The following is a 13,917-nucleotide window of genomic DNA, read 5'->3' on the forward strand; positions in this document are numbered from 1 at the left end:
AGGGAAGTAGGAGTCAGAGGGTAGGCCCATAGGAAGGCAGTCAAAGAACTTGCTAATGCCGCTGAAATGAACAGTCACTGGCTGTGGCTTAAAAGAAGGGATGCTGTCTGGGCTGCCAAGTGACCATCTAGAGACTAACCACGTCACACACACCCAGGTCTGATCAGCCTGTGGTGGGCCTGCCTCGGCTGAGGGTGTCTTGTGATAAAAGGCCAAAACACCCAGTGATGTTGAGGTACACAACTGAAGATATGTCGTAATGGTAGTAACATCATCTAGTGGTCATCTTTAAGAACTACTTCCACTCAAGTCGAGTGCAGTGCAGAAACTTTAGGGATTGTAACATCCAGACCTATTAATCAAATGTCAGTGATCCTTACAGCCACCAAGTTGGATTAATTATAATTTGGCTCAAATTGGTATTAACTGGCAGTTTTGTCCCATGGACCCACAGCAAAATTGGAACTGCTACTTATCTAATCAAATTTTATTTAGAATGTTTATAGCTTGTATAAGTGTAAGCTTAACTAGACTTAACCCAAATTTCAGACTTGAAATCATGAACTAGACAAGCAAATTACCAAATTAAAGGTATACAAAAGCTGTATACAAAAGCTATACACAAATGCAGTTAAATGTAATTTAACAAGCAATTAAAAATGATGCTGGTATCGATAATATATGGTCATCAAGAACTAAACACATCAATATTACAGTTTTACAACTATAAGAGAGTGTTTCTCGCAGGAAGATATGGATGCATTTGAATTGGGTTATTTATATTTGGAGTGACCCATTTAGTGCTATTAGAAAATTAAAATTTACACTATAATCACTTTTCAAATGTTTCCAATGCCCAAGTCATTAAAACAATTAATAATTGTTGGTCTAATTAATTTTAAGAAATGTATGTAATCTTTCCTGGGGGGGGGTCACAATACATTCTTTTTTGTATTTTAACTTGATATTTCATTGGAAGCACCTCTGTTATTGGCACAAATACCAGTTGTTAAATGAAGCAAGAGTAATCCAATAAGATACAATGGAACTTTGAGATATTAAATTACATCCATGTTCTGTATATTTGTCTCCATATCCACTTTCTTTTCCTATGTGGTTTACGAGTGTGATATGCCATTGAGGCATGCTCTAGATTTTTTAGCACATCACGGTGATGCCAGCAGTTCGGCATGCATTTAAGCTATTCCTGCCTCAGCACGATGTCAGGGTCAACTGTATCATGACAGGTGCCACAGTAGTAAAAATACTTTAGATACTATACAATTGGGTGTAAATGACTGTAGTGTTGTAATGTTTGTTTGGTGGTGATTAACACAACGAAATGAAGTTCATCACATTGGACTGAATCATGTACTTCCAAGGCAACTTTCTGTAATGTTTCCCCTAAATGTAGCTTCAGTATTTATGTTATTTTTTCAAAGTTGCAATGGCTTCTTGCAAAGTTTCAGGAGTGATTTTATCACTCATGGAAATACAATGCCACCTCCATCACACCCAAGTCATTGGTGCCAAAGGCTGTTTCATCCTGCTCCTCTAAAATTATACTCAAGCTGACAGAACATGAAAAGTGTAGGAATTACATATGCAACACCCTGGGAAAGGTTTCACGGCAAATGTAATGGTTTCTGTAGCAGCAGTGTGTTTGGGTTATGACTAGGGGGCTTTGGAATGTGCGGCGTCCAATGAGGGGAGTGGTTTTCGCCCGAGTGAGGGATTCGCAGGCTTTTGTTCAGCGGAAGATGGAGAGAAGAGGCCAGAACGGAGAGGTCGTAGATTGCAGGACTGAGTAAATGTGAAGTGGGGTTGGGAGTCGACTACATCCCGGGGAAAATGATGGAGAACGAACGGACAGGAAAGCCGTGAGCTCCAACATGCACATTAGACTGTTTAATTAAAATGGGCCTTTTTCTTTTTGTTTTCGTTACTAATCCTCTAGTCAAATTAAGAATTATAAAACTAAATAATTTAATTGCATGTGGTGTACTGTTTGTTATTTCGTAGTACTGTTTTGCAACAGAGGAAAACATCATGCAGCATCCACACAAACGAGATTTCACAAGTTTGGCAGGCCGGAGAGTGTCTTTCCCTAGACTAAAGCAGCCCACTGAACCTGGGGGTTACATATACTATTTATATATGCAGTTAATCGTATTAAATGAAAATAAATAACTTAGTGCTGTAGATTCAAAATGATATCTAGATAGTTTATCTCAATTCATGAATGGATGTGTACATTGACATGACAATACAGGGCTGGTATAGTGACGCAACAGTTAAGGTTACTGCCATATAACTCCAGCAACCCGAGTTCAATTCTGCCTTTGTTATGAGGGTTTTCTTCCAGGCACCCCAGTTTCCGCCTACATCCCAGTGTACAGGTAGGTTAATTGATAGCAGAAATTACAGCTTAGTGCAGATGGGTGATAAGAGAGTTGGGGGAGTTGATTGAAGCGCAAGGAAGAATAGCACACAGGAAAATATATGGGGGAATGGGGACAATGGGAATGCTCTGACAGTGGGCATACACTTTATGAGATGAATAGTCTCCTTCCTTGTTATAAGGAAATAAGAAATCAATTGTGAAATCATTCCACTAAACACTAAGTAACAACCAAGCAAGTAAAACATTTATTTCCCAGCCAAACATAGTTTGGCATACTTGTAGTCGGCATTAGGCTAGAAAATTTGTATATTTTAAATAACAGTACTTTAAATAACGTAATAGTCTAAATACACCACATTGGCAAAGATATTGCAGAAATAAAGGTACAATTTTAATCAATCTTTAAATATCTCAGTGCCATTTAAAAAAAAAGTCATTCTTGCAACTAAAGCTGCCATTTATTGTCAAGTTATTTTGCCCTAGATTTGTACCGTTCTGTTTCCCTGAACTGGTGATCTTTGTGTCACAAAAATGCTTTAGCAATACGAGATGAGAAAAATTCAGTTTTAGTTTTTCCTTTATGGTGGTATAACAGTGATTCCCCATTTCAATTTTCTGTTAAAAGTCAACTATGTTGGTATGGCAACACACATCAAAGTTGCTGGTGAACACAGCAGGCCAGGCAGCATCTCTAGGAAGAGGTACAGTTGACGTTTCAGGCCGAGACCCTTCGTCAGGACTAACTGAAAGAAGAGATAGTAAGAGATTTGAAAGTGGGAGGGGGAGGGGGAGATCCAAAATGATAGGAGAATACATGAGGGAGAGGGATGGAGCCAAGAGCTGGACAGGTGATTGGCAAAGGGGATATGAGAGGATCATGGGACAGGAGGCCCAGGGAGAAAGACAAGGGGCGGGGGACCCAGAGGATGGGCAGGGGGTATATTCAGACGGACAGAGGGAGAAAAAGGAGAGTGAGAGAAAGAATGTGTGTATATAAATAAATAATGGATGCGGTACGAGGGGGAGGTGGGGCCTAGCGGAAGTTTGAGAAGTCAGTGTTCATGCCATCAGGTTGGAGGCTACCCAGACGGAATATAAGGTGTTGTTCCTCCAACCTGAGTGTGGCTTCATCTTTACAGTAGAGGAAGCCGTGGATAGACATGTCAGAATGGGAATGGCACAGGGAATTAAAGTGTGTGGCCGCTGGGAGATCCTGCTTTTTCTGGCGGACAGAGCGTAGGTGTTCAGCAAAGCAGTCTCCCAGTCTGCGTCGGGTCTCGCCAATATATAGAAGGCCACACCGGGAGCACCGGACGCAGTATATCACCCCAGCCGACTCACAGGTGAAGTGTCGCCTCACCTGGAAGGACCGTCTGGGGCCCTGAATGGTGGTAAGGGAGGAAGTGTAAGGGCATGTGTCGCACTTGTTCTGCTTACAGGGATAAGTGCCAGTTGGTCCCCCCCATCCCTCCCCACTGATCTCCCTTCTGGCACTTATCCTTATAAGCGGAACAAGTGCTACACATGCCCTTACGCTTCCTCCCTTACCACCATTCAGGGCCCCAGACAGTCCTTCCAGGTGAGGCGACACTTCACCTGTGAGTCGGCTGGGGTGATATATTGCGTCCAGTGCTCCCGATGTGGCCTTCTATATATTGCCGAGACCCGACGCAGACTGGGAGACCGCTTTGCTGAACACCTACGCTCTGTCCGCCAGAGAAAGCAGGATCTCCCAGTGGCCACACATTTTAATTCCACATCCCATTCCCATTCTGACATGTCTATCCACGGCCTTCTCTACTGTAAAGATGAAGCCACACTCAGGTTGGAGGAACAACACCTTATATTCCGTCTGGGTAGCCTCCAGCCTGATGGCATGAACATTGACTTCTCAAACTTCCGCTAATGCCCCACCTCCCCCTCATACCGCATCCGTTATTTATTTATATACACACATTCTTTCTCTCACTCTCCTTTTTCTCCCTCTGTCCCTCTGACTATACCCCTTGCCCATCCTCTGGGTCCCCCCGCCCCTTGTCTTTCTCCCCGGACCTCCTGTGTCCCATGATCCTCTCATATCCCCTTTGCCAATCACCTGTCTAGCTTTTGGCTCCATCCCTCCCCCTCCTGTCTTCTCCTATCATTTTGGATCTCCCCCTCCCCCTCCCACTTTCAAATCTCTTACTAACTCTTCCTTCAGTTAGTCCTGACGAAGGGTCTCGGCCTGAAACGTCGACTGTACCTCTTCCTAGAGATGCTGCCTGGCCTGCTGCGTTCACCAGCAACTTTGGTGTGTAGCTTGAATTTCCAGCATCTGCAGAATTTCTGTTGTTTATGTTGGTATGGGACTGGTTAAAAATGATAGACCTCCTTCTCTAAATGGACATTACGATGATAGAGATTTTGTAACAGTCCAACAGCTTTGTCGTATTACCAGACAGCAGTGTGTTCCAGATTTAAACCAAATTCTCAAAACTTTACAATGTCATTTTGACTTCCTTTCTATTATTAGTCCAGACCACTAATTACTCATTAAGCAACATGAAAACTATAAGACAAAACCTCTAGCTTGGAGTAATATTCTTGCCTTAATAAATATTCATTGGTTCTGTTATACTTTCTATTTGATCACAAATGCAGAAGATCAAAGTGAATAAAAACCTTTGAAAATGGCAAAGAGCATTCAAATACTGAAGGAAATAAATCTGGACTAAAACTTATTAGCACTTTTAACTAATAAAGTTTGGCAGTTTCAGCATCAAGCACAATTATTTTAGTCATTTTAAAACTCAAAATGCTCAGTTAAATAGTCCGATGAAAGGTTGTCAAGCTAAACCATTAACTATATTTCTTGACAGACATGTGCAGGCCTGCAATTTCTCCTTGAATTGCAAAAATATAAGACAGCCATCTTGCATTTCATACATTTCGTCTACTGTTAATTACTGAGCATATATAATGTGACTTAAGAATAATAACTTTTTTCTGAAAAGTGCAATACCAACAATTCTTTCAATGAGTTTATTTTGTCATATTATCATGATTATGGGACCCGCCATCGTAATTTCTGATGTAACCAAATATCCTGGAGATGAACAGATTTTAATTTCATTATTTTGAAAATCATACTATCTAAATTACATTATCCAAGTCTTACCATCCTCACAAAAAAACATTTTTAATCACTGTAAAGTGGCATAAAAACTCATACCTTGTGCCATAACCATTAATTTTGTGGTGAGATGAGTACGTGAGGAAAGTGAAGCAAATGAACGAGAGAGATGGTGAGAAAGATGAGTGTAGCAAAGACTATCTAAAGTATATTTCAAAACCAAAGCACAATGCATTTGATTATGGACCTTCCAAATAAAAGGAACCTTTCTGAGAAATAGTGTTTTCAATTCAGAACCTTAATAAGTCATTAAAATTATTTATCTGAATTTTATTATATTGTTCCATGTGATGTTGGTCCTCTGATTGCTTTCGATTTGACCAGTCAGTGAAATGGATAATTGCTTGGGATTAAATGCAACTGGTAAGCAGTTCAGTGGAACAAGAAAACAATACTCAAGATATCTGGTTAATTTAAATATGAATGTCATAAATCTTATTCCTTGTAAATTTTCAAATCTTTGCTATTTAGCAGGTAAACTGGGAATTTAGCTAAGTGCCAATTTGGACAACATTTTATGGTGATTTTGGCAGCTACAAATTTGGAAGACCTGAAGTTTTCAGCCATCTGTTGCTCAATACATCATAGGCATACTTTCATATTCAGGTACTTCAGGCCACTTCTAATCATTTTATTCTTTGGAGGAACCAGTTTATTCTGGGACAAGAATTAAAGTTGAAATTTTAATAGGAATAAATTATACAAAACGTATATGCCAAAGATATGTACATTTTAAAATCTGACAGAATTAATAAGCTTTTTGTTCAACTATAGCGTTTCACCTGACTTCACCTTTTCCCATTTTCAGAATAGACTTTATTAAAGATCTATATTTTCTAAGATAGAAAAATTAATTTTAGCTTAGATTTGAATAATTGATCCCAAGCAATAAGAACTTCTCAGTGATTGATGAGGAATCAGAAAATTCTGTCTGTATTGCTATTATATAACAAAGTCATCTCATTATTTAATATTTATGATAGGAGACCTCATTTTTTAAAATATTGTTCACATTCTGATTAAAAATAATAAATTGTTACACATCTACGTTAAAGACCAAGTACAGGTTGCACTTTAAAGAGAGTGAATCTAATACTGTTGTCTCGATCCAGATCGAGTTAAAAACAGGGAATTGTAATGAAGTTTGACTTTCTACTTTAGGTAAAGAAGCTGCTGAAGCCAAAATCTATTCAGAGGCTGTTTCAAAACCAGCTTTTGACTGTCTTTTGACCTCTGCTACCCCCTATGGGTGAGCTTTGACAAATGTCAGTAACATTGTTGGAACACTTTATGGCGGTTGTGAATACCTTTCCCAGTATAGGAAGAAAGCCAGAAGATAAATATAGTCGCTATTAACTAACACAGAGTCACACTCATTGCAACCATAAAAGTACTGAATCTAAACTGTTATACTCTTCTCAGTTTGAAAACATGAAATGGGAGAAGGGGCAGCAAATAGACATCTTCTGATCTTTAGGCAGTGATTATTCCATCCAAAATTCTTACTAGTACAAACTGTACATAGTGTTTTCAAACTTGAAGCAGATTGACTCTTCTCAAATACCTCAATGAAATTTCACCATTGATCAAATTTTAGGCACTGACATGTAATATTAATACTTGTAAAATGACATTATACTAAAGAAAACTGGGTGTCCAGCTTTACCAGTCTGAAACTGTTAGTCTTTCTTTCTTGAATAAGGAAAAGCAGAACAAAAAAAAGGTTGCCAGGGTCAAGATTAATTATCTAAAATAAAATATGACATTTTCATATTTTCTGAATCACAGACATAATCTTTTAAAACTTTCAAAGTGCTGATACTGCATTATAAAAGCAGAACTAGGTCAGGATTATATTTTAGGCAGGCATCCAATAAGTAACCAAATTGCCATGACTTAACTTGCTGACAACAGAATTTCTTTTAATGCAACAGTACATTATTTAGTTGTAAACAGGCAAACCTTATTTATAAGCATATGGTGCACATGCTGCTTTAACTACACACACACACTAATTTAGCACACTAAAGGCCAACACATGTCTCAAGAAATTAAGTATCTTTTAACCTGGGAACAATGCATTTAGTTTTTCTCATCTTTATAAACAACCTAACTAGTGTGGTTGTGGTTAGTTTACTATTTTCATGACAAAAACATGACTTCTATTGTTAGAATTCTAGATCAAGTACTTTCAATCTTAGATTCTGACATTAAATGATTCTATTTAATTCCATTTCAAATTTAAATTTAGAAATTTTTAAATATATTTTTTCTTCAAGATAAAGATTAATTTGGTTTAGGGGAAACTTTGAAACAACTGTCAAATTCTCATGAATTGATCCAGAGAAATTTTTATTACATGGTAAGAGGATTGCATCCCCCCACATGAAAACAAATCTGGCACAGCATTACATTCAATCTAGTGGTATATGACAGAAGGATCGGTTAGGGTGATTTCCCATCAAAATACTCTATAAATGATAATGAAAAATCAAGCTTGCCTTTACTTAGATCCCAGGATTCTAACATCGAGATCTAAAGTATAGCAGCACCTTTTTGTACAACAAATGGCATCTTTAAAAACATTTTGCAATAAAAAAGATAAATTTATTGTATTAGCAATTTTAAGATGTAACCTACAATTGAGTGTTGAAGCTCCATAAAGGAATAGAGAAGTGCTTTTAGAAGCAATAATCATTAATTAAAATAGTACCCCTGGAACTCAAAGTTAATATTTAAAATATTGTATCTAATTTGTAGCAGCATTTGATGCCATTATGGGAACACAACTTTGTACTAAAAAAATGTTTATTTCAGACAGAAACAGTTCATTTAAAAATAAAGAATAAAGAGCAACTTTTTTCAAGATTTGTAACAATTAGTTTTGAGAGAAAATTCAATCTCTTCACTCACCCCTGTTAGCAGAAAACTGAGTATGCAATTAGCAGTTCAGTCAGGTACGGGGGAATTGCCTCACAACTGCATCTTTCTAAGCATATCAACTGACACTGGTGGATGAAAGGTGATGGTGTGGTGACGAAGCCCATGAGCTGTTTTGTAACTTTTCCCACAGCGGCACTTGAAAGGTTTCCGGACACGGGTTTGAGTGCGGTGGCCATTCTTGGCATGGTACTTGATTCCATTAACATTCTAACAGAAGTGAAGAATGATTAAAATTATCTAAAAATATTGTTTAGATATTGCTATAAGTGAAAATTATTTAATATAGTTTGCATAATTACATAGATTTAAGATGAATTTGATTAACATTGCCACTTTGTATTTTTTAATCCATTACCCTTTACACTGAACTAGAGATCATTTAAAAATACCAGCAAGTTAAAATTTAGTCACCTCTTCCACAGTACAAATGCTAGGGTCTCATTAACAAAAAGCATTAAATTATACTCGAGTACATTTTAGGCATGAGTATTTGAAACAACTCGCTAATTTAATAACATTACCAACTAGAAACATCAAAAAATTCCTATTAATAATTCTACCACAATAAAAATGTCTAAGCTACCCAACTCAGTAGGTATTTTAAATTTTAAAAATACAATAAATAAACTTCACAAAATCAATTTAACTTAAACCTGTTGGTATAACAAAGTTAGTTAGCATTAGCTTTAATACTGTTTTAATTAGCCTGAGACTATGCACCCTTCTATATCTGCACTATCAAGAATGCAAAACTGATACTTGCATTCTATTCTTTCCATTTCAAAATATCCTCCATCAATTCCCCCATTACAAAATGGAGTAATCATTTTCCAATCTCATAATGAACAGCAAAACCAAGTTTGCAGGAAAAAATGCTAGACATCTTATTAAAGAGGAAACATACTGAATTCTGACCTGTTTTATAATGGTTTTCATGTTAAATCAGTTTGGTCTTTTGATTTTCATTCATTATTTTCCTCAACTAAATCTTGTTCTCATTCACCACAGTTATGTTTTGTGTTTAATATACTTAACAAGCAGTAACCCTGTCAACTCTACCGTACAGGTTTCTGATAGATTTAACTCTAGTTGTGGGTGGGCTAAACTGTGCCTCCAATTGCCATGGAATACTTGGAATTCTAAGCACCTTTTAACAATTATATTGTCCAGGAACCAGACGAAAGGATTAAGTTTCTTTGCTGTCAAAAAGGCATTCCAATTAACAAATTAATGAAACCTTGTGGTGGTTTTGCTTTCCACCCTCTCACCACCAACCCAGTACACACACACACACACACACACTTTTATAAATAGACAAGAGATTAGTGATTTTGTCACTAGTAACATCAAAAAAGCCGTTTCTATCAGAAAGACAAAATGTCAGAAAGCAAATGGTGCAAATTTTAAAAAAAAGATCCTAAATATCCAATAATGGATTTCTGAAGTTCGAACTTCAAAAATTAGATCTTTTAATGCAACTAGAAAGTTGCAAAAGTAAATGATTCCTTCACTATGAAAGGACTGCAAAACATACAGAGGAGATACCTAGTAGGAAATATTTAGAGGTGGACTTTGTAGTGGATTCTGCAGCAATTAAGTTTTAAGCATGAGCAAAACACTTTGAGCGGAAATGATATAATTCACTATTGATATTGTTTACCTGAACAGAATATGTTCACAACAATGATACTGAAGCTGTACTCAATACTCCAGAAAACCCCAGGGCTGCTACATTCAAACACAAACCTTCTCAGTTCCAAATGGTTATATTTTCAGTCTTTATCCACATATAAAGTTAAATACGAGTTTGATATTTAATAATAGACATTCTACAATTTAAATTAAGGTAATGATAGTTGTTAGTGGAACTGACAGAAATTTTGGGACAGAAAAGAAAAAATGAAAGTACAAAATATGTTAATTTTGATTATAGAATCTGTATGCAAAGAACACATCCGATGTGCAATCTTTTATTAGAGTTGTTTTCTTTCCAAAAAGTTGTTTGTTGTCAAAGTAATTAAGAGAAAATATTGGTGTATTCTAATTTTTCAGAAGCAGCACATGACAAAATTTGCTTAATATATTAAATTACATGTTGCTGCTTTATGGAGTAATGTTTTAGAAACAAATACAAACAAATCTAGTTTTGCAGCCAATTGTGTATATTAATATTATTCCCATATTTATTGTAGGCTTTTCTTCATGCCAGAGATATTTTCAATTTGATGTTCATAAAACCAAAATGCACACTAATATTAACAGCACAGAAGTGTGCAGCTGTAGCATTTAGTAATAACTGCTACCACTTGAAAGTCAGCCACCATTACCCATTAAATAAAGAAGAAAAACAACTGAGGCTGTGATCCAAGGAACAGGTTATTAGCATGGAAGATATCTAAAGTTAAATTTTAATTTTCAGGGGATCTACCTCACACATTTATATCCATAATGTGGCAACGAATTTGCTAAAGTTTAATTCAGCATTCAGACGACAAAAAATTTAAATTGAAACTGGGAAAGTTAGATGTTTGAAATATAGCTGTATAATTAATTTCTAACAAATTTATAAGCTTAACAACTGTAGTTTAGTTACACTAGTCTATCAAAGTCAAAACTTTAGTTTAATTTAAAAACTCTGCAATTAGACTTAGCACCACTTATCAGCTCGTCATACAGCAAGTTTGCCTTGCATTTCTCCTACTGATGATCTGGTTTCGGCTTCCGTCTAAACCATTACCCTCTATTTGTTGTTGCTTCCACCGTACCAGGCTTTCCAAAGACTATTAATCTGCCAAGTCTGCAAGCTCTTTCAATAATGATGTTTGAGCAATTCGGCTGGATGGCTCTCGTGCATCAGACATGGAGCCAGAAAGATTTCAGAATAACATTGAATAGCTTTGTTATACTGGTAATTAAGACAGGACTGACATTCAAACAGGACCTGGACAGGATGTGGCAAATTACTGTATTCTTTGTGTGAAAAGCTGTTCCCACTATGGTTTGTCTGGCCTCTAGGGAACTCATCATCTTCACTAACAGTCAGAATGGGATTTTGTACCCTCTATTCCCTCTCCAAAACCTCATTCTAATACACATTTATGATTCATAGCAACACTGTGCACAAAAGCTTATTAATTTGTAAACTTTAGAGAGATGAAATCATTGATCTTGTTATCTACTTTTTGTTGTCCAGCAGTGTAAACAGAAAGGCACCACCTTCTGTTCAAGTGCATTTTTATTGACATCTTCAAGGACAGCTTGTTGGCTGGACACAATACATACCTTGTACCTCTTTTTACAGCCAGGTACAGGACAAGCAAACGGCTTCTCGTCGTCCCCATTCAAGCACATTGAGCTTAGAATAGTCTCGGAGCTAATAGCACTTTCTGTTGTCCATGATTCATCACTGTCGGAATCTTCACATTCAATTTCTTCTTCATCTAATTCACTGCCTGAAGTTTCAGTAAAAACACACACACACGGAAAAGGTTCTTTGTTAAAATGGATCCATATTCAGATGAATTGCTTAAAACAATATTTTTGTCCATTTCAACTTTCCCTTTGAAGTCATAATAAATAAAAAACATTCATATCAACTTTCCAAATACCTTTAGCGAATGCACTAATGTTTTGAACTGCCAAAGGCATCCTGGGTAACTAGCCATTACAGTCCTGTCACAGAGGGTTCTACAGTCAATACAGGGATAATTTAGGCAATGGTGAATGACAGTGCCATCTAGACTTTTGGGATGATCAAGGACACATCCAGCTGTACCAGACATCTGTCAGGACCATGAATCATTTCAACTAGCAGCACACTAACCAAGCAACTGAAGCAGGAGAAAAGATTCAACAAGCAGCACCCGTGCACATACACACACCCGCATGTGCACACACAAACATATGCGAAAAATATGAGAGTAAATGAGACAAAAAGTAAAAGAACATGAATAAATAACAAATATAGAAATTTCCATTTTTGACTGAAAAAGGAATTTGTCAGAAGCAAAATGTTCAATGAATACAAAACTTGGTATCTTACTTCACTCTTCACTTGGAAAACCACAAACATGAAATTTTGTAACATTGTTATTTTGTAATAACAGCGAGGTGATCTGCAAATTATGATGCAATCTACACTTTAGATTATATTATCAGATAAATTGGAAGCAAAGAAGTAACATATAAACAAAAACTATCAACATAATTGCTCTATGTAAGAGAATCAATTGAAAATAGAGAAACAATGCAACCATACACACAAAACACTGAATGAACTCAGCAGGTCAGTCAGCAATGGACTTGCTGAGCTCCTCCAGCATTCTGTCTCTGTTGCTTAAGATTTCCAGCATCTGCAGAATCTCTTGAATAAACAATGGAACCATTCTGATTAGCATTATAATGCAATCTGTGAACCTTATTGTTAAAAACAGTAAAATAACTTAAATTTATGTAGATGGCATTATGGTCCCATTGCCAACCGAGCATACTCTTGTCTTCAACACCAACCAAATATGAACCTGAATCATCATGTTCCATCCTGTAATTGTGCAAAATGTCTGCTACATTTTCCTGCTTCAGCTTTGCATATTCTGATGATACAACATTGATACTCATTATTTTCAGACTCTAAACACTGAAGGAGTGTCAAGAATGTTTCCATCACAATAAGGCTACTGATGGTGAAATTTCAACTGCATCAGCAAATTTTGCATTTACATTTTCTGTAAGTGACATGTTTTTCATTGGATGGAGATCATTTTCAAACAACAAGATCATGAGTCTGATGCTTTGTTGCACCTCTTAGCAGCCTATCTAATGACAGTAATTAACAGTCGGCAATTAGCATCCACTTCAGAAGACATTCAAATGTTAATTTGCCTTCTCTAATGTGCAGCACAGCTGTGCAACAAGATACATGCCATGAATTGTACATGAAACTGGGAGCCCAAATATTTCAGCTTGAAGTTGCTTGGCAAAATCTAGCTATTCTGAATGTAAACAAGGCTTCTTTCAACAATCAGAAATTTAAAATAACCATGTACAATCATAATTATGACCATTTTAATAAGGTTATGTTGGTGCTATATTTTCAACTAGAATATTTTATGCAATATAATTTCTAAAACAAAGCTGGTTTATTAACAAACTGTTCAATTAAAGATCACATATATTAGTATCAGAAACGTCACTGTTCAGAAAATTCAAAACCTACAATAACTTGTGTGAGGTTATGCGTGCAAGCGACGAAAGCTGCAGCATTTGGCATGGTGATCTGATTACAACCTTATTAAACCAGGTCACCTCCAATGCTCACATCTGTCCTGCACAATTCACCTCCCTCTATGCCAACATTATAAGCATAACCTTGTGCTGAATCGAAATGGTCACTTTAATG

At 36.7% G+C, this 13,917-nt stretch overlaps 1 protein-coding gene across 4 annotated transcripts in view; it reads right to left on the reverse strand.

The window, feature by feature from the left end:
* LOC134348567 (juxtaposed with another zinc finger protein 1-like) overlaps positions 1-13,917 on the reverse strand; it is a 449,355-nt gene that overhangs the window by 266,934 nt on the left and 168,504 nt on the right. For 3 of the 4 annotated variants that reach the window (XR_010018451.1, XR_010018449.1, XR_010018450.1), the window contains exons 4-5: positions 11,802-11,971; positions 8,490-8,726 (exon numbers count right to left, since the gene is read on the reverse strand). Coding sequence is in view for 1 of the 4 variants with exons in the window: in XM_063052131.1 (XP_062908201.1) it covers positions 8,550-8,726; positions 11,802-11,971 (347 nt within the window). In the remaining 3 variants the exon portion in view is untranslated. Of the gene's footprint in view, positions 1-4,727; positions 8,727-11,801; positions 11,972-13,917 lie in introns of those variants that run through there. The other variant, XM_063052131.1, reaches the window with a different exon arrangement.

This window comes from Mobula hypostoma, chromosome 6 (assembly GCF_963921235.1).
Source record: "Mobula hypostoma chromosome 6, sMobHyp1.1, whole genome shotgun sequence".
Classification (NCBI taxonomy): Eukaryota; Metazoa; Chordata; class Chondrichthyes; order Myliobatiformes; family Myliobatidae; genus Mobula; species Mobula hypostoma.